This window comes from Leptopilina boulardi, unplaced genomic scaffold, assembly GCF_019393585.1.
Source record: "Leptopilina boulardi isolate dan_hultmark-lab unplaced genomic scaffold, ZJU_Lbou_2.1 LbouV2_367, whole genome shotgun sequence".
Taxonomy (NCBI): Eukaryota; Metazoa; Arthropoda; class Insecta; order Hymenoptera; family Figitidae; genus Leptopilina; species Leptopilina boulardi.
The window spans coordinates 311,246-338,835 of record NW_026137937.1 but is presented as its reverse complement, the minus strand read 5'-3'; the positions used below and the strand labels follow the sequence as shown (position 1 = coordinate 338,835).

The window sequence follows — 27,590 nt, the reverse complement described above, 5'->3', positions numbered from 1 at the left end:
TCTAACCATGACTGCTGTATATGTTTTCATTATCATGGTGTTTTTCGTTTTTTGGATTTTTCTCGAAAAATAATGACTTTTGGTAAAAAATGCATAAAACATAAAATGTGTGTTTTTTTGAGATCTACAACTTTTGTCTAAAACTTTTTTCGAAATTTTTTGTTTTTTACGAGATAATCGTAAAAAACCATTATTTTATGGTGTTTTTTATGGTTTTTACCATGATAATCAAATTTGCGCCAATTTTCACTATCATTTTCGTAATCAGCGCACCAAAATACGTTAGTATACCAAGTTTTATTAAAATCGGAGGTACCCCTACTTCGGAAGTACACCCGAAATTATTTTTAAAAAAAAATATTAATTTTTAAACAATTTGTTTATAACTTTTAAACATATTCTCCCTCATTTAGAAGCGCGAAAAAAATCATGAATATTGTTTAAGTCATAATAAATCGATAGTTAAATTTTTGAGATGGCATTATTTTTTGTTTTCGTGATATTAATTAATTATCTAACAAAATTTAATAAAAAATGAAATATTTTACGAACAAATAAAATTAGAGTAATTTTAAAACCTCCATTAGAATGCTTATCAAAATCCGCTTCCAACGAGCTCTATATGAACTATTTTGGATAAACGGGTGTTAAATTAATAATTAATAATAAAAATTACTTAAATAATTAATAACATTTAAGGAAATGAAAATAAACCGTCAATTATTTTTTTTAAAGATCATCTAATTCTGCGTTAAATAAATGAGGGAGAACATGATTAAAAGTTATAAACAAATTGTTTAAAAATTAATATTTTTTTCTAAAAGTTTAAGATCTTCCGCATAAAAAACATGTACAACATTTTTCTCTATTTTTAACAAGAAAAAAGTTATAAGTCAAGCAAAAAAGTTTTGCTGAAATTTGTTATTGTAAATATCTCGAAAAATATTAAATATTTTAAATTCAAAATTTGTACACTTATTCTCATATGAAATGCCTCATATATGTATAATAAATATATATAGGGGAATATACTCTGAGTTGGACACTACTCAGGGTTGGACACTTCGCCTTTCTTAAAATAAGAACACTAGCGCCATCTATACACGGAAGTGGCGAAGCTTCTCGCAGTAAAACCTAACTTTTTGTGCCATTACATTTTTGGAGAATCAAAAGTAGCGTCTGCTGTGACGTCGGTGCATTTGTAGGAACGAAAAAAGTTTTGTGAGCGATGTGATTAAACATAAAAAATGAATAAAGAAAACAAGAAATCGATAAGGTAAGTTTATTGCAAGTATTGTGGGGTTCATGATTGAAGAAAAAATGAAGTGAAAAATCGAATCGCGAAACATATCTGGTTATGGTTAACACAATTCGAAAATATTACTTCTACTTAGAGTTGGACACTTTGTTAATTATGAATTTGCCATAATTTATAAATAAATATAAAAATAAACATTGACGCACACACACAGCACATATTCTGCCAAAGATATTAGAAAAATAATAATAACGTTATAAATGAAAAAATGATCTTAAAAAACCGATTTCAGTAACGTCATAAGTAATATTAATTGTCAATTATAAATAATAATAATGTAAAAATGAAAAAATAAACATAAATAACGTTTTCAATAACGTTATAAATGTTATTTTATTTTTTTACCCATAATTCTCTTCGATTTTCATAGTGTCCAACGCTGAGTACAATGTCCAATCCTGACGAGATTTTTTTTATTTTTAAATGATCAAAACTTTTTTTATCTTTTGCACATCTTTATAACAATATAACTCAATTGACTAGATTTAATTTAAAAATAAAGATTATAAACAATGTCCAAAACGGTGTAATAAATTAACAATTAATATAAAAATATATTAAGTTTATTAAATTATTGATTATATTATGTAATACATAGTTATTTTATTATATTTATATTATTATTAATAATGTTAATTAATTAATTAATATTAATATTACACTAGTTGAAATCGTGGAAAACATTGAAAAATAGTTCTGTTTCATATAGTCAGTATTGCTTAGATCTAAAATTGTAGCACCTCTGTAACCTTTGTTTACATGATTCTGTAATAAAATTTTTTAATTTATTTATTTTGTTTCGTATTTTTTTAGTAAATAAATTATTAATATCCTATAAATAATATAAAAAAAGAAAAATATTTTTTTAATTTTAAATTTTCCTCAAATTTGTAATTTTTTTAAAATAAATTTTTTGACAAAATATTAATAAACTATGGTACATGACAACGGATCCTTATACTATTTTTGAGTTATTCTCCACAAAATTTTAGCTCAATCTATCAAAAATAATTTGCGAGAAAACCTGCGGAGAATATTTACATGTGAAATCACAACATTAATCACATAACTTTAACAGCTCATGTTATTGTTAGGTCATCAATGTTAATTTTGTCGGGAACTTTACTTTTAAAATATTGAATAGATTGATCTTAATTTTTATGGAGTTGTCTAAAATATGATTAGAAATGGCTCTTATATGCGAAAATTGTAAACATGTTATTTTCATATTAATAGTTTTCTTAATTTTTTTTTACTTACCGAGTTTTAAATTTTCTTCTCTTTCATTAAATAAATTAGCTTTCACACTATTACAGATTAAATATAAATTGATACAAATAAAAAGAAGAATTAAAGCATGCATTTTTTTCAAAGAAAAAGAAAATTGATTTAAAATATAAAAGTCGAAAATTTTTTTGATCACAAAAATAAAGAGTAATCTTTTCTAAACGATAAAAAAATATTTTTTTCAAATTTCATGCGCCTTTTATACGAGATGGAAGATTGAATTATTTTTATTTCATAATATATACAGCTCATTATTACAAAAAAAAATTATTTAAGAGCAATAAATTTTGTAAAAAATTAATGTATATAGTAATATAGATTAGAGTTCTAGATACATATAAAAACGAAATAAATTTTTACACATCAATTGAGATATGTCTCTGATAACAGCAAAATAAATTTTTAGTGAATGTCACTTCAAGGTTTTACGTTAAATACTTATCAAAAACGGACATTCCACACGTGGAAAGATTCTATGGAAATTCTATAGGGTAGTTTTACAGGAGATCCCACAAGAATTTTTACACCTAGAGAAATGATTCATTTGAATCAAATAAAATATATTTGAGTTAAATAAACTTATATTTGTCTCAGCACCAACTAGACTTTTCATTTGTTTTAAATAAAAATTTTATTAAATATAAATAAAATATATAACTTCTAAAGTACTGAAGATAAACACTTAATTCTTTTTTTAAATTATAAATTTAAATTTATTTATTTTTTAAATTTTAAAAAATTTCAGATATTAAAAATATTTGTTTTGGAATTTGATTCTGTATTATTTCATAACCTTTTTATTAATATTTCATATGGTTTAATAAGGTGACTCAATTAGATTGCTAAATTATTCAAGTTAATCTAATAATAAGACAAACAGTTGTAAAATTTAACTTTAAAATCATGTAATTATCAAATTCAATATATAACTGTCACCTTTTGAGGACTGATTGTACTATTAATTGAAATTAAAATCTGGAAATTTAATTCACATTTTTTAACATTAAATTATAATGAGAACTAAAAATAGGTATGTATTATCACAACAAAATAAACTACATTAACATGTATTTTCTAATTAAAGTTTATTCAGTACGGAAATATAGTATGTTTTTTTCAATTTTCCAAAAATCAGTATTTCAGTTTTGTCAAATTAGAGATTTTTTTGTAATCATTCATGACAATAAAAAGAATAACATTTCAATTACATTTTCTAGAATATTTTTGTATTAATTAAATGTAACAATTTTTTTCAAAACTTAACAATTTTAAGTTTGCTATTTTTTATTTCTTTAATCCAACTTCCCCAGATAGCACAGAAACTTGCAGCAAGCTTGCGGCAAGTTCACCGTGCAAGCTTGCCAAGCTTGTCTGAGCTAGCGAAATGTCCCACCCAGGGCAAGCTTGCCGTGAAAGCTTGCTGTAAGCTTTCCAGGAAAGGTTGCGGCAATCTTGCCATGAAAGATTTCTACAAGATTGCTGCAAGCATACTAAGAATGATTGCGGCAAGCTTGCCGTGAAAGATTGCTGTAAGCTTGCTACGTAAGGTTGCAGGAGAATTTCAACAAGCTTCTGGAAAGGTTGCTGCAAGGTTGCTGCAATTTTTAAAAAATACATTTTAAATTTTAAAAAAATTTATTTGTTTTTTTTAAATTTGAAAATCCTTGTGACGTTTATTATTATTAATTATGTCCTGTTTACTTTCATTTAGAAACTTAACGAGAAAATTTTCGAAACAAGTTTGAGGGGACTGGGAATTGAACCCGGGTTCGACAGACACTAACCAAAGACCTTACCTTACGTAGCAAGCTTACAGCAATCTTTCACGGCAAGCTTGCCGCAATCATTCTTAGTATGCTTGCAGCAATCTTGTAGAAATCTTTCATGGCAAGATTGCAGCAACCTTTCCTGGAAAGCTTACAGCAAGCTTTCACGGCTAGCTTGCCCTGGGTGGGACATTTCGCTAGCTCAGACAAGCTTGCAGCAAGCTTGCCGCAAGTTTCCGTGCTATCTGGGTAATGTTCGTGAATTTTTTCAAACGTTAATAAATGTCTTCAAAATAGTAAACCATTTCTCCAAATTTGTCGTGAAACAAATTATAACGGTAAAAGTGCGACAATTCGGAAAATAAACACAAAAGTTGACAATGATCTTGAAGAGTTGAAAACCACGCGAATATTTCACAGTTGATCTCATCCTTTAATTCCGGCTGATTACACTACGATTGCAAGAGAATGTCATAATCAAGTGTCTCGGTCAGTGACTTTCATTCTTAAGGAATTGTTGGCAGAGAAAAAAAAGTGATCAATTTTTTTTTTCTTTTGATCAAAGTTGATGCCATCAAATCAGACTCGATAAATACGATCTTTTCTCGTTATTATGTTTACAGTTTATGTAATTGATTATTGATTATATTTTAAGACACATTTTCCCAGAACTTAATATATTTATACAGTGTCTTTATACATGCGGATATAATAAATATGAATTAGAAAAAATTTGTCCATTGAGAAAAGAAAACAATTGAAATACTTTGAAAATAGACTTTTTTATTCACATCAGAGAAAAGTGGAAAGCAATCATTGAAGAATTCGTATTAACACTTTATAAAATATCTTCTTTCCTAGGAACCATTGAAATAATCGACATACCAACTACATTTCAGAGAATGCATTAAAAAAAATTGAGATCATATCCTAGTTACAAACTGGACAAAGAAGATCAATTTTCTTCTTTTAAATACAGAGGAAAATTGTCTTTAATTGCAAGATGATTTTATAATTTCACTTTTACTTTGAAGAACTTGCATATAATTTAAGTTTAATGGGACAGTTCAAAGGAATTATATACCAAGTTTGAGTTTATCTTAAGTTTTTCTTATGAGTGAACAAAAATTACAGTTTTTAGAATAATCGCAGTCTATCACTTCTGTTTTTAATTGTATTAATTTCTTGTGGGTCTAACGATTAAAAAAATAAGAACATTACACCTTTTTTCTAGAATTATGTCTGATTACATTATCTATAATTTTATAAACCAACAACTTAACAATTTAAATTAATTTCTTCTATTTAAGTTTATTTTTTATAATTTGTTTTTAATTTATATTAATTTAAATTTATTACTAATTATTTACAATATTCTAACTTTATCAAGTGATAAGTACTATTGTCAGACGTTATCTAACGAATTGCCAATTGAGAAATGTAGTAAAACAGTGTTTAAACGTATAATTACATTAAAGCTTGAGAAACCAAAGACCAAGAATCGTGATTAGATAATTATATTATTTTTAAGAATATAAATCGGTTGACTGGCCAGAGCCGAAACAAAGAAAACGGTAACCGCATAGAAAACCGTAATGATGAGACATTGACTTAACAGGCGTAACGAGCTAACTATTTCTTAGCGTGTAATTTCATTTTAAGAATATTTCATTTTTGGTAATAATATAATCAAGAATATAAATTAATAACAGGAAGCAGCGATCAAAATTGGTAAAATATTAGCCGAATATGTTAGTATGATTTCAAAAATTTGACTCTATTTTTTCAAAACGAATTAGATTTTAAAATATCGGGGCTTTACTGTATTTGTAAATAATATAAAAACCAGTTATTAAAGGTTTTAGAGGTTTTATTGCATTTTCAAAGAAAAAGATAATTTATTGAATGTTTACTGTATTATTATCACCTCAATAATTGAAGAGTTATACTGAATTTCTAAACAAAAAGATCAGTTTTGGAGGGCTTAATGTATTTAAAACCACTAAGATTATTTATTGAATTTTCACTGTATATTTTCCAACAGAATATATTCTACAAAAAATAATTTTCAACAAAGAACTGCAAATAATTTGAATGAAACAAATTTTTGTGACTTCAACAAAGTGTGACGCACTTTTAAAAAGTCATTTTTTTAAAGCCTAAAAAGTTACTCTTCAATTTCAAATAAAATAAGATTGACCTACCGAAGACTGGCAATATATTATCCATTTAAAGAGTATCGAGTTGTAAACTTGATGCTGCATATAATTCTTCCGCTTCATTCCGATTAAGGTGCTCCAAGCACATTGAAGAATTCATGGTGTTATGTAAATGATATACGACAGTCGTAAATAAAGTTCGAAAGATCACTTTTATACGTAAACCGTCTGCAGCATTCATACAGAAATTGATTGAGTACTATTGCATTTTGGTACCGCAAGAATGAGATCTTTTTTTACTTTCTTCTTTTTCGTTTTCTTCATTTTAACTTCTTGTACTTTATTCGAAATTGATGCCAACACAGCACATTATATTTCCTAAACATTTCATGAATATTTCATTGAAAGATTTGAAATATTTCAATGCAAGGTTCATGAAATGTTGAGTAAAACAGGAAAATGTCCGCCTATAAGAAATATTGCTGTGCAATTTTGCTGAAATATTACACTTTCATACTCCTGCAATATTACACATGAAGACTCTGCAATATTCAGAAAACATTTCAAAACAAGTTGTAAATTCAGATGTTCATTACATGAACATTTTGCTTCCTCTTTACGATCAGCAAAAAAATTTGCTTCCTCGTGGAGAAAGCAAAATTTTATTGCCAAAATGTCAATTTTTGATTTTTTAACTTTCATTAATTCTTTAAATTGACTTCAAATGTATACTTTATATATATCGATCGATTCGTCTTGACGTAAGGAATACAATTATTTCATATATAAACTTCAATTTAAAAAATCACAAAATTTTATAGACTAAATGTGAAATTTTGATTTTTTTACTTTCATTAATTCTTTAAATTTACCTTAAATGTATACTTTATATATATCGATCGATTCGTCTTGACGTAAGGAAAACGATTTTATTATATATAACCTTAAATTTTTCTATTTAAAAATTTTTTCGATTAAAACAAAATTTTTGGAAAAAAGATGATAAAATTTTTTTTTTGGGATATTTTTCAAAATCCTTTGGTTAGATTTGAGATATTAATATGATAAATGAGCCTACCAAATTTTATCTAAATCCATTAAAACCTGTTAAAGTTATCTTCTAAACAAAAAAGGGATCCACATACACACACACACACACACACACATACATACATCCGGACAATTGATCAGGATCTCATATAACATGTTTCTATAAAGAAAAAAATTTGTTTCCGCCACTTTGAAAAGTTTTATAAATGAAAGGACTACAAAGCTTCCTCCACGAGGAAGCAAAAAGATAGAAACTTTTTTTTAAATATGAAATCAATCGTTATTTTCTAACATGTTCAACACCTTAGGATACTGGAAAATTAAAAACTACTGCGCAGCTGTACAGGCCATAGAAACTGAGATCGACTAGTGCGCATCATTTAAATGGAATTTTTCTATAATATTTCAATGAAATATTTCAGCAAAATTACACTGCAATATTTCTTATAGGCGGACATTTACCTAATTTCAGCAATATTTCAAGGACTTCGCATTGGAATATTTCAAAATTTCAATGAAATATTTCAGAAATATTTAGGAAATTTCATGTGCTGTGTGGGTGTATTCCATCATAACTGCTCAACTTTGGTCCCTGGTTTTTTAAAAGTACAGAAGTGAATCAAAAAAATTTTAATCTTCTAAAGAACTTTCGTACTATAATTACACAGCTTAACAAAAAAATGAAAAATTTTTGCGTCTGGGTTTCTATAATGGTTTTTCTATTTATTATGCACCAAAATAAAGGAAAAATATTCATATTCTTTTTAAAGTTTGCTTTTGTAGTAGTTATACTAATAATACTAGATTTTTTAATCTTTATAGTTAGAATAAGTTGACGATTTAATATATTAAAAATTTGAAACTAAGCGCGGGAAAAGGAAAAGTATTTTTACATTTACACGATACCTACAGATGGCTCTCGAGTCGCAGACAACGCATATTATTGTGTACAAGTCTGTCAAGGAGGTTATATCGCTTAAAATGTCATCAAGAGAGTGTAAACATGATGCTCATGCAGAATAGATTGCAATCTCCCATGCATGTACTTCACTAAAGTGGTGCCAAGATTTATCGGAAGTTCATGACAAGTACTCATACATCCCCATAGGTGGCGAAAGATTCGCATATATACCACCAACGCACGCTTGTCAAGAAATATCTATCAGTGTTTTCAATAACATAACACAAACAATAACAGAGTTCACATTTAAACTTTTTCCCACTGTTTTGTAAGACAATATTATATAATTATTTCGAATGAAAATCATATCATATTTGTCGATATATCTAGCATACAAAACACTGCCGCCCAACAAGAATAACCGTATCTGCATTTAGGATGAGTCACCTACTTGCCACTGCCACTGCCACCAATAAGTGACTTAACCAAAATGTAGTTACTGCTACTCTTGTTGGGACGGCAGAACACCTTAAAGGTCAGACGCAAATTTCATGTTGACTTGTGTTATCATATAATAGATTACCCAGTGGGCAAAAAACCATGTTCGTTCGAAAAACGTTTTGAGAACGTTTCATGTCTGCCAAATAATGTTCTGGAATATTATTTGAACATCCTTGTTCTTAAAATGTTCCAGAACATTATTTGGCGGACATGAAACGTTCTAAAAACGTCCTTAAAACGTTTTTAGAACGAACATAGTTTTTTGCCCACTGGGTTAAGATTGGTATTGAAAAGATTAATGTCAGGGGTGAATTAGTTATAGTTGTTTATAATTAATTATTAATTGATGTTAATTATGAATTAATTTATGATAATTAAAAATTAATTAAATCGTTAATTAAGTTTCACGGGTTTCGTGAATCAAGGCCGTTAAAGTATGTTCAATGTTGGCTCAGAGTAAGTGTAACTTAAGGTAGGGTTAATGTAAGGTAGATGTAATTTTAATGTAGTATCAAAGTTGATTTAAATTAAGATAGAAATAAGCTTATGTCCCCGAGCAGAAATTGCCCTATTTAGCCACATTTAAATTAAGGCTATGACAAGGCCCTTGCCAGTTTTTCCACAAGTTTGTCATGCCCCAAAATTACTCGGTTCTGACACTTTTATTTTTTGTTTCTCGCCTTACCTATAAAATCATAAATTGAGGTTTTGAAATGGCTTTTGCCAGTTTTTCCACAACTCTGGCTATCCCCAAAGTAACTTGAATTTTCCACATTTTTAGTAAGTCACTGTTTTGAGATGACTAACCTGCAAATTTGAATGTCAATTTTGGGATCAGTGTGTCGATTTTTAAATTAAAAACAATGGATCGGAAAAGAAAACACGAAAAAGATTTAAATAGTTTAAGAGTTAAAAAATATAGAGGAAGAAAAAAGGCGTGAAATTTGAAAATGATAATGCAAACGAAGATACTAAATAACGTTAATTTTAACATTTAAACTGTAGACATTATAAATGGGTGAATCTCTCGAAAAGGACAAATGCTGAATTAAGAAAAAAAAAAAAAAAAGTTCAAAACCACTGTTATGACTATTGCTATGTGAAGAGAAGGACCTAAATAAGTCTCTAAAATACGTTGTTACGATCTTTATGAACATTATTGTTTAATATAAAATAATTGTTTAATATTTTGTCACCGATACAATGATCGAATCCGTTTAAATCTTGTTACTCGAGGGTTTTTGGGGTCGCTAAACACGAATCCGGTGTTAGTTTTTCAAAATTCAAAATGACAGATCCAATATGGCGGACGACAATTTCAAAAATCAGTCCAATTTACTTGAAAATGGTTATTCGCGGGTTTTCGGGGTCGCTGATTACGAATTTAAGGTCCGTTTTTAAAAATTCAAAATGGCGGACGACAGATTTAAACATCCATCCAATTTACTTGAAAATGGTTATTCGCGGGTTTTTGGGGTCGCTGATTACGAATCTGGAATCAGTTTTAAAAAATTCAAAATGTCGGACAATTATCTTTTAAATCTATTTAATTGGCTACAATATCGTTAATTAGGGGGTTTCAATAACGGTGAACACAAATCTGAAGGTAACCCAAGTAACCATTTTCAAGTAAATTGGATTGATTTTTGAAATTGTAGTCCGCCATATTGGATCCGCCATTTTGAATTTTGAAAAACGGACCTCAGATTCGTAATCAGCGACCCAAAAAACCTCCGAGTAACCATTTTCAGGTCAATCGAATCGATTTTTTAAATTGTTGTCCACCATATAGGTTCCGCCATTTGGAATTTTTGAAAACGGACTTCAAATTCGTAATCAGCAGACGAAAATCTTGAAGGAATGATTTCGTTTGATTTTTTTAACATTATTATTCGATAATATTACATGTTCTTTTTTTTGACATGGCCCCCTTTGACCCCCTGTAATTCCGAAAGGGGGCATATGCTCATCTTGAAATTTTGCAGGGATTATTGGGTCATCATATGTTACCATTTGGCATAAAGAAAGTTTCAAAATTCGAGGGACGAAAAAGGTGCATTTTTTTGCATGAGGCTTTATAATCGATGGATGTGACTAGCGATCACGGAGGGGAGTTTTCTTCCTTTAGGCGTAGCCAAAATTTATTAATTCTAATATGAAAATAATAAATTTTATAAAAAAAGTAATAATAGTATTCGCGATATTTAAAAGAATATTCTAAAAATTATTAATAATATTTATTATTTATTTATCAAAAAACTAAATTTAAAGTGGTCACGGAGGGGAGTTTTTTTGTGTCGACGAACATTGCGAAACTAAAAATCTTTCTGACACTTATTGTTTTCTTTTCTTTCATGATGTTGTGTACTGACCAAAACAACATCGTCACTGTAAACACTTTTGAATTCTTCATTTCTCAATTATCATTTTTTTTTTCATTTACTCATTATATTTGTAATTGGTCACGGAGGGGAGTTTACTTTGCGAACAAAACTTATTTAATTCTAGGAAAAAATATTTTACAAATATTCTGTTTTACACTTTATAAATCAATTATAAATAATGTAATTAGTAGATGTTACTAGACAAAAGATGTTTTCCTATTGCAGTATGAATGCAATAATTCTTCTTTAAATAAAACTTACTTCGCGAACGGTAACGGAGGGGAGTTTTTACACTATATAAACATGATTATATTCAATTATTTAAAATTGTCAATTTTTTTTTATAAAATCTTATTAAATTCTGTTGACTTCTATAATAAGGCCCGCAACATTTTCAATTATTATAATTATTTATTAAAAATAATGTCATGAACGTGTCATTTGTCCTTTTTGTGAGAATGACCCAAATACCTGTGAATGGTAATAATAACAATATCAAAATACATTGATACACTAATAAATTAATTAATTTTAAAGTAATTCCGTCAAAAGAATAATCACAGAAGAAATGATTTGATTGTTACATAAAAATATGTTTCATATATTTTGGTCTATTAAACTTGTTTACAAAGAAAAAAATATCATTTTTACTTTAACGTGATAACATTATACTCTGAAAAAAATATTCTGCTTGATCAATAACATTTTTGTTGTATAAGCAAAAATTATTGATTTAAAAAATAATTTTATAATAGAATTTGTAGCAGTTTTAACAAATTCTATGGCAGATGTTTTTAAGTCAGTAATTTTTAATTCTTTAACAAAAATATTATTGATTGAGAAGAATATTTTTATCCGCAGCAAAATATAGAGTAATTGACAGAAAAACTCTCATGTCCCTGGCAAGTTTTGCCCTAAGTAGGGCAAATCCTTGACAAACCATTACACTCTTGAATTGGCCCAAACCAGTTTTCTTTGTTAGCCCCACGACAGAAACATGGGTAACTTGCAGCAACCTTACGGCAAGCTTGCCGCGCAATATTGCCAACCTTGCCGCAAGCTTCAAATGTTCTACCTGACCGAGAGCTTGCATGATAAGCTTACCGAAAGATTGAAGTATAAGGTTACTGCAAGTTTGCACAATAAGTAACCTTGCTACATGCTTACCGTGCAAGCTTACTGAGCAATCTTGCAGTAATCTGGTTTAATTTAATGTCAAAGTAGATGTAGAATGAAAGAAGGTTTAAGGTTGAATTAAGTATATTTAGTGCAGATTCATGTTAGGATCATGATAGGTAAATTGGTTTTATTGAATTAATCAACAAATTTGATTGACAGAACAAAATCAATAATTATTAACAAAAAAAAAAATTTGGTGTGCTCTACTGAACGATTTTCTCAGTACTGTGATGAATGTATTAAAAATATATTTCTCTTGAAATTTTTATTTCTAAGAAAAGCATTTACTAATATTGAGACAATTATATTTACATTCGGATATAAAAATAATTCGAAACTCTATTTATAAAATATCACTTTCCCAGTGAGAACAATAGAAAAAACCTCATTGCTCCTGCGTTCACGTATCATTAGTCCCCATCGACGTGCGAGAGATCTATATAGAAAGACTATAATTGAAAATCTGTATAGTGAATCGAGGTTGAGGTATATAATGTCAATTGCAAAGAAGACGATATATTTCTATCAATCACTTTCCTCTCGTAGATATATATATATATATATATATATATATATATATATATATATTTATAATCAGGTCAAAAAAGTTTGAAAGCCACGTATAAATGGCCGTAATATCTGCGGAGCGTGTCTCCGAAAAAAGGAACAAGTCGCGTACAGAGGAAACAGCCGTCATTACCCAACATATTATCCCTTCTTCTATACATAGATCAAACGACTATATGCGTTTAAGGACTTATTGCCAACCCACCAAGCAATACGATCGCTCGTTCTGTCGATCATAGTACTTACAACACGCATTATAATCTTCAGTCTAATTTTTCACGGACTGCCGATTTTCATAGCAACTCAAGCGTGGTCCCTCTTTGGTACCATCATAACCCCCCCGCAGTTTCATCATAAAATCGAGTCTAGATCAAGTTTAGTTCACGATCGTTCGTGGTACTGTGTGTTGCTATTGTGATCAATATCTTTTTAATATTTTTATCATTTAATGTCTCATCATTAAAATGTCAAATCAATTTTAGTTTCAATTATCATCAATTTATCGTAATTTCATTAATCATCAGAATATATAAGTGCTTGTCAAATATATACGACAAAATTTTTAAGCAAATTAATTCAAGTGTGACTGTTATTTAATATTTTTTTTTTTTTGATAGTGACGGAAGGAAATTTTGTAAATAAAAGTATAGTAAAGTGAAATAAAGTATAAAGGAATAAGAGAAATACAAGATGCAATGGAATGAAGATAAAAGTGATTGGCGAATAGGAAGTCCTTTGGGTGCTTTCACTATCAAGTAAAGGATCACATTCCCCCGCCCCATCTCTCTCAATGATCCTGTGGTAACGATCGTGAAACATGATGCTGAGAGTGAATCTAGTCGTGATGCTGTTGGCTGTGATTTGCGTGGTAGAGGCCCTTCAACATTCTTTTTCATTTTACAAGGATTCTAGTAAAATTAATGGAGCCGATCATTCTCCTCGGGGTTTCGTGACATCCGATGAAATCGATTTCATAGATAGTAATCCACGTCAAAAAATGCAAATTGCACATTTTCAAAGTAGAGGCTTTCTCGATGATGCTAGCGATGCTATCGATGATGCGCAATCTGCCTTTAAAAATGTGCAGATGTATGTCAAAAAAGCAGGTAGATCTTTTATCAAATTAGTTTTATTTATTTTTTCAATTATAAACTTAACTTACAATAATCAAAATTGATATAATTTTACAATTTTTCATCATAATTATATCTTCTACTTTTTTTGTGCCATTTTAATATTTAATAATTTAATTAATAAATTATAATTTTGATTTTGAAAATCATGCAGGTTTTTGAACGGGATTGGAAAGAAAAATTGATTGTCGCTACATGTCTTTTTCACAACGTTTATGTCGATGAACGTGCAGCACCATTTATTTCAAATCTAATCGTGTATTATCGAATGAAAATAATAGACTGAAAGAAGTCACGTCCTGCCACGATTATCCGGAGGCAGTCCCGTTTCCATAAACTCCTTCCATATCTTCGCGTCCACGTTGTACTTCAAATGCAATCATGTATCTGATAAAAAATTACAGACCATCTTATTTATACACACATATATATATATATTGAAACCATAATTCGTACTTTTATGTTCAGTAAAAAAAAAAAAATAACGAAGACATTATTTTGTGATTGATACTTTTAAGTCATGAAAAAAAAATTCCTATATTTATAAATATAGCAGTAAAAAAAAAAAATATTTGTTGATATTTGTACAGAAAAAAAAATTTTCTTTTTCAAAGATTAATGTTTCCTGCGGAAAAAAAATAATTATTATTTTCTTTTATTTTGTCTTCATGCTCCATTGTCTCGATGTTAAAGATTCTTTGTTTAGATTAAAGTGAACTACTTCCCTTGGAATATTTAAATCTAATTAGAATAAACCGCTGGGGCAATATTACGTATGTAATGAGCTGCTGCTATTTTTTCACAGTCCACTAACCTAGAATTCTCAATAATTTTATTGGGCAATATTTTCCATTGATTTCGTCTTCGTTAACGCTACTGTTTCTTTTAATTTATAGTTCATTTTATTATATCTTGTTAGCTTCCTATTCAGTTATAATCAATTTTAATTGATTAACACATCTCCATTCAAGTGTTAAATGAGGGACTTCAAAGGATATTTTTATTTTGTTTTACAGTATTAGAAATTTTTTTTTTTTTTATTGAAATATTTATTTTAATTTAACGTTGAATATTTTTGTTTACTTGTTTGATAGGAATTTTTTTCCCATTTAGTTGTAAATGAAAAAAAAAAAAATTGAAGAAAAAATAATTTTATATATTATTTTCATTAATATATGTTATTAATTAGTTAATTTTACTTTATAGTTGAACCAAGGAAGCGAAACAAGCACAATAACAAGATGTTAGCTCTTCTAATGGCGTATAAAATGAAGCTAATGGCACTAGTTCCTATTATGATTGGAGGGGTAATTTTATTAACATCAACAACAGCACTTGCTGGCTTTTTCTTCGCTCTCTTTGCAGCAGTTTTGGGATTGAGAGCCAAGTGAATTTTCACAAATTTTACTATAATAAGGTACTCGACCTGTTCTTTTTTAAAGGAAGGAAAATATAAAAATGATTCAATTTTTGAGGCAAAAAAAGAAAATTAATTAATTATAAACAAATGACTTTATTTTGCAACACTTTTGCATCGTCTTACATCGACTTACAAATACAAATAAATAATGTTATTATTCGATTTACATCCAAGTATACGCGATTACACTGACAGGCATATGCTTCTAAATTGTTATTTTCTACCCAATTTAACCCTTTTCTTCAGCATTTAAATTCAAACGAGGAATTTAATTTCAGTGAAAGAAATTAATTTATAATTAATTAATTTCCATGAAAGTAGAAAAATAAATATAAACGAATATATAGTAAAAATCAAATAGTAATCATTTTATTATTTTATAAATAATAAAATGTTTTCTTTTATGAAAATTAAAGTAATTTCATTTTATGTATAGTAGAATAATTTCTTTCCCAAATAAAATAATTTTAAGTTTAGTAATACATTGTATTTTAATATGTAATACAATTTTAATAATTTTCATTATTTATTGTAAAAGAAAATTACCATTAATTATAATAAAAAAAGAATAGTGACAAGTAACAACTATAAAAATAAATATAAAAAGAAAAGAAAAAAAAAGAAAGAAAAATGTTGTGGAGGCCGAAGAGAGGATTAAACTTGACATTGAATTGTGCGAGTATTTTGTGAGCTCATATATATACAATGAAAAAGAAACATTGCATGATTATGAGATTCCGCAGATTGACGCAACATACAGTATATATATGTCTTCCTGATTCCGTTAACCGATTAGTGTCATTAAACTCAGTGCGGGTACATTAATGTTTCTTGCACGCAATCGATTCTCTTTCTTCCTTGAATCATCCATTCCCTCACATATACAATATATATTAACTCAAGGGGAAAAGAGACTCGAGGCGCCTGTCATTATCTTTTGTTTCTATATATTACAAACTACTATTTTACCGGTATTATCGCTAATCGCTATAGCTCTTGCTACCGATTCATGGGTTAGTGTGTTTTATCATCAACGATTGCTACTCCGAGATTGCAAAGAAAAAAAAAAAACGTGAAAAAAATAACTGAAAACCAAAATGTAGCCAAAAAACAAAGAATGATGAAAAAAAATTTAAACCATACAAATATAGATCACTGTATAAAATTTCTATTAGATAATTAGTCCTTCAACTCTTTTTTTTTTAATTATATACACCGGGAAAAAATTTATCAATTCAACAAAACGATTACTCTGTGTTTTTTTTTTGTTTTATTTGTTTCAAAATGAAATACTGCTATTTTGTTACAAAGAAATGTTTCTTTTTGAGAGCGAAAAAAATTATGAACCAAAGATAAAATTCTTTATCAATGAAAAATTATAAAAGAAATAATTTCAAAGAAAGAAAGATTATATTTAAAAAAAAATCTATAAAAGAAAGATTTTATAAAAATATTCTATAACAGAAGGATAGAAAAAAGCTAAATTAAACAAAGATTCTAAATATTATAGAAAACATTTGATAAATTAATAAAATATTTTTTGTACTGTAAATTGATTGATTTAAAGAAATTTCCCTTTGATTCAAAATAATTTTTTTTCTGAGTGTACAAACAATTATCAAATTTTATCATAATTTACAAATGTCACTTCTTTATCGTCAACTGTAAAAATTAAATATTTTCTCATTTTGCGAATTATAAAAATTATTTTCTATTATTTGGTTGAAAAATTTTGTGTTTGTATTTGTCGTGAATGAGAAAAAATGTCATTTTCCAAATTTTGACAATTTTTTTGTCGTGTCTTTCATAAAAGAAGAAAATTCCCTTTATCGTAAATTATCATCGCAATTAAAATGGCCACTATTTTACGATAAAAATTGTCACAATTTGTTTGATAGAGAATTTCCCAAAAAAAAAGAAAAAATATTAATTTTTTTCACATTATGTACATAATTAAAATTCAATTATTTGTTTAAATAAAATAATAAATAGAAAAAGAAAATTCTTTATCACAAATGGACAATTTTTTCTATAATAAATAAACAAAATTCGTCGATGTAGAGTCATTTTCTATAAATATTGTAAAAAGAAACCTTTGTAAAAATTTATATTATCCTTTGTACAACAATAACAATGTGATAAAATAGAATTTTTTTTTTTTTTTTTTTTTTGCAAAATTGTTAACAACAAAAATTACTAGAGTTGAATAATATAATGAAAGTAAAAAAATTCTGTTTACACTGATATTATATAGAAATTACTTTCCTAGAAATATTTTAGAATTTAAGCCACAAAGAAAATTTAATTTGTAACTAAATTTCTTTTTGTACTTTATTTTAATTTGAAATTTGAAATTTTAAGTTGCAATTTAAATTTTCTCCAACACAATTTTTGCACGATTTAACTTTTTTTGTATTATTTTTAATGTTACTTAAATAATTTTTGCACAAAAAGTTTTTATTCGAGGAAAATTGTTTTTCCTTCATATAGCAAACTCGGAAATCGAATCGTTTTTCTTTTTTTTTTTTTTTAATTGTCTCTAATAGTATACAATTATTTCGTGAGTGGCATTTGCCTTGCTCCATTATAGGCAAGATTTTGCGCATATTGACGATCAGAATCGGAAAGTTCCATATTGAGAGGATTGACAATACCCCCCTTGAGACTTCGATCCCATCCGCCACCACCGCCTCCTCCTCCCTGTTGCCATCCACCATGATCACCACCGCCGCCTCCTTTTTGCGACAATAGTTTCTTCAATCCAATAATCATTGACAGAACAAGGGCAATTTTACTGATGATAAGCGCCTTGCCGGCCAATAAAAATAGTACACCCATTGCAAGCGGTACCATTGCTGCCATTTTCATAGCCATACCCATCATCATCATTCCCATCATTTTTTTCATTTTACCCCTACCCTCCTCAATACTGCGTTTTAATTCAGTTGATGATGTTTTTGGCAATCTGATTTGAACATTAAATCCATTCATTAAATTTGCCACCTTCTCAAAGAGAATATCATTGAGAATTTCATCTCTCGATGCACCAGATTGTCGTCCCAATGTTTCAAGATCAGCCGAAGCAGTTGGCGATTCAATGATTTCAGGCGCATCCGACGATCTTACTAATTCAAGATTTTCAGCAATTGGCAACGATTCAATTTTTCCAATACGATCAAAGAAGGCTATGGCTTTTTTCTTTAAACACGGCGTCACACCAACATTTCGCTGTTGACACTCCTCATAGACGCGATACAATGATCGATAGCCCTTTTCGAGGACATTTTCATCAACATTTGTTGGTGTTGTGAAGCACGTCGCCACACTGATAATCATCAGCAACAAAAGAAAACACTTATCCATAATGGATTGGAAAAAAAAAAATATATTGTTCCAAACAAAATCGAATAGAAAATATTGAATTTATGGAGAAAAAAAAACACCCTCAAGAGAGGATAATACGCGCACCACCGATTAAATATGTGTTATATCGAAACTGGAAGAGACTGGCATCAGGACCAAGCATCCAGGCTGATATATACCTACAAGGTGGAGGATAGAATGCGGTAAGGTAAGGGGATGAGCAAGGCTCCCACGTATGTAAGGATGTGATTGTACCATACATATTCTCATCGCGATGGCATATTGTGTGTATATATATATATATATATATGTATTCATGAATCTATGTTTCACGTAGTTATAAAACGTGGTAGTGAAGAGCCCATTGGCTCTCGTTGTACGGGATCGCGATGAGAGAGAAAAGAGAGACGGGGATGGGATGTGAATCTGATGGCGGCGGGCATGTGACCTTCCTGACACAGAGACCCACTCAAGTCGAGATAGCAGCAGTTCTTCGCTGCAAATCTATTCGTTAATCCTTTATTCAATGTTGAGAGATGCGCGAGGGGAAGAAAAGGAAAAGAGAGAATGAGAGAGAGAGAAAAAAATTGGCATGCCAATCCCGACAGGGTATGTTAGTTGACTATACATATAGTGTACGAGTGTGTATTTGAAAGTTTTTGAGAAAATGTTTGTGAGAATTAGATTGTGATGATCCAATGAAAATTGGAAGCAACGATAGTTGGGGGCGAAAAATAGTGGGCTCAAAAGGGGAGAAGGACTTATGGTGTACCTCTATTGGTGCTTCACTGTTGGCCTCATGATCTCTTCCGTGACCTCTCTCTTTATCTCTCTCTCTCTCTCTCTCTCTCTCTTTTTTTCTCTCTTTCCGTGGTTTGAAAACGTGCAGTGTAAGAGTAACTAGTCTAGCTTACTTTGAGAGCGAGTGAAATTGCCGCGCTCGCGATAAGTTTTCATCCCGAGGGATGTGGAAGAAGAGTTTAGCTCCTTGTTTTCAAAGATTAGTGGTTTCGATTAAATTGCGCACGTCAGTGTCGGTTTTGATTGAGTGATTCTGTCAGTTCTCTTTATGCGATGTTTATCTTTTTTTTATGTCTCTAGATTATGTTATTTTTCAAATTATTTTTAAATTTCACTTTTTTTATTTCATTTTTTTTTTTTTTTTTATTATCATTATTTCTATATATTTTATTTCCATCTCTTTTTTTGTATTTCATTATTTTTTGTAATTTATTTTCTAATGTAGATATTGAATTTTTTTTGTATTTCTACTATTATATTGCTTTTTTTATCTTAAAAGAAATAATATTGTGTTGGTGAAAATTTTCTACTGTAATTTTTTTTTTTTACTTATTTCGATGGAGTCGAAATTGTATTTTAAATTAGAGTTATATTAATTAAAAACCAAAATTTTTGAAAAAGACTATTTTTTCTAAATTATTGTATAAAAGTATTAGTGTAGCTTTCAATGTTATAATCTGCTAATTGAATTGTCAAATATTTTCATCTCTATGAGAAAGTAAAGTGTTTATGAAACAACAAGAAATTATACGAATCAGAATTTATAAAGGCAAAAGGGTATTCTCTAAAAAAATTAGTGAGAATTTGTTCACTAATTTAAATTAGTAGAAATTTTCACTAAATTTTATTAAAATATTATTAGTTGATTTAGTAAATTTTTTTTTAACAAAAGTTTTAGTGAAAAATGATTATAAAAATTAGAAGAAATTTTTACTAATTTAAATTATGTAATGAATTATCACTAATTGAAATTTAGAGAAGATTAAATATTTGGAAAACTTTTAAAAATTAGGCTTAAAAACGTTTATATATTTACGAAATTCAAAAACAAATTTAATACAAAAAATGGATACATTAAACTTTTTTATGGTCTTAATTTAATCTGCAACGCTCTTTAATACCTTATATTTTCTTGTTAATTTATTTTATTTAAAAAAATTATTATTTCATAAAAATCTGTTTCATTATTATTTTTCTATTCAGTTTATAAAACTTTTTTTATTTTTGCAGTCACGTTATTATTTAATTGTAATATTGTAATTAAAGTGCAAAAAATATTTTTTTTTTGTATAAAATTAAAATAAGTATAAAGTATCCAAAATATACGTTTTCTTCTATGAATTAATAATACATTTTATTAAAATATAATAAAAATGTGTTTCATTCAAAGAAACTGTACTTTTTTGTCATTTAATTGACACTTTGCTATACGATTAACAAGATATATTTATGTGAATGATAAATTGTCAGGTGAATGATAAATTGTCTTAGGAAGTAACCGTATTATTTGTCAAGTAGGTAAATCCGACATCCGCCAGACAGCGTGAATCAGCCGAAAAAAAATTAAGAACACAATTTCCCAGTCAATCAATTTTGAATTTGATTATCACAATTAATTAATGAAACTTTATTTGGAGATGAAATCATTATTTTTGCATATATATATATAAAGTACGAAACAAAATTTTATCTTCACTACTAAAAGGACTAATTATTTTTTTAAAAACTTATGACATTTATTACATTTTTTTTTTATCTTAAAAGATATTATAAAACTTCATTAAGTTTCTAAATGAAAATTATAATACACGTTGTTGTTGTTATTGTTGTTGTTGTCACGAAGAAGATGTAGGAAAAAAATCATTTAGACATCCTGAATGCTTTCAACACTTATAAAATGATAACGGTTATACCAATAGAATTGATTGCACGCTGTGACGATTTTCACATCACGATAAATTACATTTTTTTTCGTTATTTTTTTGTTATTTTCTATTACGAAGTATTAAATATATTTAGTAAACCATAAAAGCTATTTATTGCTTATTTTTCAGTGTTGTGCTTTTGCGTTTAGTCATATGAAATAGAGACATTTGCGGTTGGGTTCCATTTGACATTCCTGGTTTATATTTCACACACTTTCTTTATATATATATATTTTCTTCCTTTCTACTGTTCTATTAATAAAGTATAGATTTATTACATTTCACGCTTTTTATAGAAATTGTAATTTTTAGTCTCACAATTATTTACTCTTATTTATTGTTTCTTCTTTATATTCTTCTATAACTTCTATTAATATTTTTTTATTATATCGTATTATTTTTATTAACATTATTATAGTCATGGTTTTTTTTACAGTTTTTCGCATAAAAATAATTTCTTCTTGCTTTTTATTTTTATTTAATAAGAAAACTTTTTCAAATTCTTCTATTTTTACAGTTGCGATTAGAAGAAACGATATTCGAATATAATAAATTCCGTTTGATAATCACTTGCATTATTTTTTATCGACAATACATATATTATATATGAATATTACAATATCAGTGAGTCGACATTTTGAAATGGAAATATTTGTGTCATAATAAGAGAAAATTTATAAGTTGGATAAATATTCAACTGTAATCGAAATTCCAAAGCGGAAAATTGCTTAAAGAGCAGGTAATTGTGACAGGTTGTTAATCCTTTCGATCCGTGCGGCAGTAAACTGTAATTAACGACTGAAGTAAATCAATATGAAGATCCCAGATGGGAAAATACATTCTCCATTATTGTATATTAAAAAAAAAAAAAAAAAAAATGTAAAAAGCATAGAGAAAAAAAGCATTCCAAACAATTGCAGTATATTTTCGATTATTTTCCATAAAGTTCATCAACTTTCTCGACTTTTTCAATTCGCAATGAAATTGTCTTTTTTCTTTGTCATTATTTTTTGTTCCCTTTTCCATTTCTTTTTGCTTCCTCCATAGAGTAAGTATTCTTCCTACAACACAATATTTTTCATTTTTTACTTCTTTTTATTCTTTCATTGCTACTTTTTTGTTTTCTTCATTGTTTGTTTCATTCCCTCCCTTTGTAGCTCTTCATTCTTGTTTTTTATTGTCATCTACCTCTTTCTCATTTTTCAGGCCATTTTCATTCTCTGAAATTTCTCTTTTTCTGTAATTCAAATCACACGACTCGTTCGTCAACTATGATGACATAAAAGCAACATCAAAGGTCTTCCGTTAGCAGAACGATTCGCGACTCGAAATGACTTCCACTTAAGTCCAAGAAAGGAAGTCTTCTGGAACATTTTCCATTTTGCAATGTCCGTGTTTGTATAGTGTATAAATTTGATTCACTGTTTATGATGTGTTTTTTTTTCTTATAGAAAGGTGTTTATCTTACTCGCGTAAATGTAACTTGTATATTGAATATGGCTTTATTTTTTATTTTTTTTCGAATCAATTTTACAGACACTGTAATATCTAAGTAGTTGCATCGTCACTGATGATCGTCATGACGCAGCATTAGTTTGAGCTTCGGGGCCTAATTTGCAATAAAAGCACAATTCAGATGAAAAATATAATATATGTATATGTATTTATACATTATAATATAATCAAGGTTACATAGATTCGTTTCTGAATATGATACGCCATTGCACTACGTCACACCATACAACTGATGTCATTATACTTTTATCTTGCGATTCCATAGTTTAACTATATATATATATATACCTTTGCTGTGACGGTTTAACAGTGTGCCACATTCTACGCACGCACATATTTCTTCTCACGTACATTGAGAATGGGTCCCAGGATTATTATTATTATCATCATCATCATCTTCACACTTCCTCTTTAGCGTTAGAAACCAAAATCAAAACCTCACTGTCGTTTTGCGTTTCAAACGATGTTTGTGATTCTCAAATCTTTTTATAGTGATTCTCCAAGAGACATGAAATTATTATCTGGGAATTTGCTATTGTTTTAAACTTGTTTATTTAACGGGAACCATATAGTCGCAGAAGCCGAGTGATTTTCTTTTTCAAAACCACTGTTTCCTTAATTTTGTCAATATTCTAGAACAAATCCATAACAATTCTGTGTAACAACATTAGTTTAAAAAAAAACACATTTTTATTGATTTCTTCATAAAGGAAGTATTATTACAGAACAATGTTCTAAAACATTCTAGAATTGTTATATATTCAATATTTTTAAAACTAATATTGCTATAGAATTTTTATGTATCTTTTACAAAACAAAAATTTAGAATTTTTATGTAAGTTCTAATTTAAATTATACTAAAATACTTTATCTAAAATTCTAACATATTAATTTAGAACAAATGTTCTAGAACGTCTTTTACAAGTTTGTTGTAGATTTAGGTTTAGGAAGTTTTCTTGAAATTCTTTGCAATTCTTATAGAAATACACTGCTTAGAATTTTTCAAAGAAATGTCAATAAGATTTCTTAAATTATTTTTATATTCTCAGTTCCTGAACAAATTGAGGAACAATTGAGGAACAAAACAACTTGAACAAAGTTTTTCCGTGCAGAGATACAAATTTTGTGGAATGAAAAACAATTTCAAATAAAATTTAATTGAATAAATTCACTGCATTCGTATTTGGAAAAATGTACTTCTGGAAAAAATTATAAGACAAACGTAAATATTAAGAAAAATGTTTATTAGAAATATATACAATTAGAAAATTGAATTAGGAAAAACGTTGAGGAACGATCGGGATACAGGGGGTCAATTACGTAACTTTTTCCGGATTCCACATCCCACATTTCACATTCCGGATTCCATATTCCGGATTCCACTTTTAAAATTCCGTATTTCGGATCCAATATTCCACATTCCGGATTCCACTTTCCGAATGTGGGATGGAATACGGAATTTTGACAGTGGAATCCGGAATCTGGAATACGCGGAATTTTGAAAGTAAGATCCGAAAAAAATACGTAATTGACCCCTATAGAACAAATGTTACAGAATAAATATAAATCATAGTTCTACAACTGTTCTGTAACAAAATTATAACACTTTTTCTAGAACAATGTTTTCTTTAGGGTCTAAAGTATTCTAACGTACAGTTCCAGTATGTACACACTGTGATTTACACTTAGAAAATTGCCACTTTTTTTTGTTAAATAAACCTAATTTTTGTATGATTAACAAAATTATTTTGTTATTATTATATTTCTCAATCTCTTCTACGTCCGTAACATGCAGAAAAAAAATCCATTGAAATTTATTATCAATTAAAATTTATCAAATCTAAATTTGTTTAACAATTTTAAGAACTTTATTTATTTTTTCATGTGGTGACAAAAGAAAAAAAAGAATTTCGAAGGACATATTAAAAGAAGGTTGTGCGGGGCAAGGCCATTGAGAGAAACAAGAATGTAGATTGGAATACGGATAAAACGCGGTGAAATTACACCATTGTCAAGGTTGTCCGTTCTTGCGAATCGCCGAGGTTTCATTCTGTCAACGTTGTTTTAACATTCAACCTTTTGATCTTTTCGGGCTATGCCTATATTTTATTCTATAGCCTCGCATATATGTATATAGCAAAGAAACATGGTTTATGGTGAAGATGGAGAGAATCGAGGATGCTCAATCGGCCCAGTGGCACACAAAACGTCGCGATCTCAACAGGCTCGAAGAAAAGACCTGTGTGGCTTTTTTAGTCCTCATTTTCCACTTTCTGCTGGAGCTCACTTATATAAAGATCGTGGGAGGCAAAATGTACATATACATATATACGAGAAACGAACATTATTCACCGCAAGAGATTCACGTGTGAGGACATATCAAACGGCAGCAAAAGCTTCTTCTTCTTCTTCTTCTTCTTCGTCTTCTTTAGGATCGCGAGAGTACACGTGTGTGCAATTTAGTCGTGTGCTCCCATACCACGTGCGCTGCAATGTTTACAATCAAGTTTCTTTTTTGTTTGCTCGTTAATCGCATTGCTTGCGTTCTCTAGCGCGCAATCGTGACTGCTTCGTTAGTCTGATTATTCATTAGGCTACACAAGTTCATATACACATATATAATATATATATACAACAACCAGTCTCACACTCGAGTAAATTGAGATTTATCTGCTATTTTACATTTCTTTTGTATATACATATATATATATAATTTATAACCACAGTCACGTGATTTTTATCAACTTTTGTTTTTTTTCCTCTAGCATATCTTTCAGGGACTCTCTCATTTGTGATTTCATGGATTTCATTAATGAGGTTGCTACTACTGTCGTGATTGGTTACTATAAAAAATATTGAGGGAAAGTTTATAGATATATTTTTTCCTGCCTATAACCAAAAACTATCCCCAAGTAGAAATGTGCCACTGGCATAGTACTGACCCAACACTGCCAGTCAGTATAACGGTACTGACTGCCGTACTGGGCCAGTAGTGGACCAACCCTGGCTGGTAACGCTGTCCAGTAATGATTTTGTCCCGCTCACCAGTACTAACGCAGTACTAGAATAATACTGGCAAAGTACTCATCCGGACTTAAAATCTCACTTTTTTACAAAATGCTAAAACACGCTTTCCAATGCAAATTTCATCCTTATTAGCTTATTACTCCCATTTTTACCACGAACTGTGAAGCCAATAATAGTTAATGTTATTTAGAATATATAAAATATTATTAACAATAAATAATTAAAATAATAATTATCATTTATATTAATTAAATTATTTTATTTTTAATAAATTATTTTACAAAAAATAATTTGTGTTGTAAATTTTTTTATTTTTTTAAATTCATAATATTTAATTTTTTTTACTTTGCACTTATACTTAATTTAATAATTATTTAATAATTGATATTACACATGAACAAATATTGTACTTATAACACTTAAAACTAAGAACGAAAAATCTCGCACGCATGGGGGATCGAACCCTAAACCCTTAGAACGCAAGTCAGATACGCATACCGCACAGCCGCGCTGGCTTGAAGTGCTGACTTGAAGTAGTTCACCTAATACAAAAGTTTTGATTTCAAAGTTTGTATTATCTATTGATCACGAAAATAAAATGAATTTATTCTTAAATTTTTTAAACTCATAAAATTTTTTCAATTTTTACAAAGATTTAATGAAATAAAACTGGATATCAATTTCAGTTAAATATTTTTAATAAATTATTTTTACCGTAAATAATATTAAAACAGACAAAAATGATTGATGAATTACATAATTAAAAATAAGTTAATAAAAGACGACTGTAAAATATGAATGGTGAAAAATTTTTTAAATTTAATATTTAATTATTAATAATATTTAAAAATTACAGTGAAAAAATTACATTTGCTTTATTTTTAAAACTATTAGAAAAAAATTCTCAACTTATTGTTATTGTATGCATGATAAATAACTTAATGCACATATTTCAATGAGTACTAAAATAACTGAAAAAACATAAATATATTTTATATAGGTATATAATAATACATTACAATTACATCCAAAATTTTGAGGGAAAGTATTCGAAAGAATTTAATATACATTTTTTTAAATAAAAAATCATCGTTTTCTACCTATTGGAATAATTTAAAGACTTTTTCATTTAATGTTTTTTATCACCGACATAGTACTGATTCGGTGTGAATGACAGTGTACTGCCAGTACTGGTTTTAATATTTTTTTACCTCCGACATAGTACTGATTCGGTGTATTAGTCAGTACACTGCCAGTACTGAAAGTCAATACCGACAGCCAGTATTGGATCAGT

General features: G+C 28.5%; 2 protein-coding genes and 1 long non-coding RNA gene across 4 annotated transcripts; 1 reads left to right on the top strand and 2 right to left on the bottom strand.

Moving 5' to 3' along the window:
* Positions 1–1,865: 1,865 nt before the first annotated feature.
* On the bottom strand, positions 1,866–2,796 carry LOC127287057 (uncharacterized). Its single transcript, XR_007843832.1, has 2 exons — positions 2,579–2,796; positions 1,866–2,083 (listed from the first exon to the last, which is right to left on the bottom strand). It is a non-coding gene; the product is annotated as an uncharacterized LOC127287057 (long non-coding RNA).
* Positions 2,797–3,557: 761 nt separating this feature from the next.
* On the top strand, positions 3,558–16,880 carry LOC127287056 (uncharacterized). 2 transcript variants are annotated; one of them, XM_051313779.1, is made up of 3 exons: positions 3,558–3,635; positions 13,730–14,218; positions 15,452–16,880. In XM_051313779.1, exons 2-3 carry the CDS (start codon positions 13,930–13,932, stop codon positions 15,634–15,636), a joined length of 474 nt encoding a protein of 157 aa, XP_051169736.1. In that variant the 5' UTR covers positions 3,558–3,635; positions 13,730–13,929; the 3' UTR covers positions 15,637–16,880. The 2 variants fall into 2 exon arrangements, with proteins under 2 accessions (XP_051169736.1, XP_051169735.1); XM_051313778.1 differs by lacking the exon at positions 3,558–3,635 and having other exon boundaries at positions 13,345–14,218.
* On the bottom strand, positions 15,739–19,186 carry LOC127287055 (uncharacterized). The gene has a single exon (XM_051313777.1). The coding sequence runs from the start codon at positions 19,026–19,028 to the stop codon at positions 18,219–18,221; it is 810 nt and encodes a 269-aa protein (XP_051169734.1). The 5' UTR covers positions 19,029–19,186; the 3' UTR covers positions 15,739–18,218.
* Between the last annotated feature and the right edge of the window lie 8,404 nt (positions 19,187–27,590).

Excerpts from the sequence above, each read along its gene's own strand:
- LOC127287056 (XM_051313779.1), top strand. The coding sequence starts at position 13,930 with ATGATGCTGAGAGTGAATCTAGTCGTGATGCTGTTGGCTGTGATTTGC. Across the intron at positions 14,219-15,451 it reads GATGTATGTCAAAAAAGCAG|TTGAACCAAGGAAGCGAAAC; the intron begins GTAGATCTTTTA and ends TTTACTTTATAG.
- LOC127287055 (XM_051313777.1), bottom strand. The coding sequence starts at position 19,028 with ATGGATAAGTGTTTTCTTTTGTTGCTGATGATTATCAGTGTGGCGACG.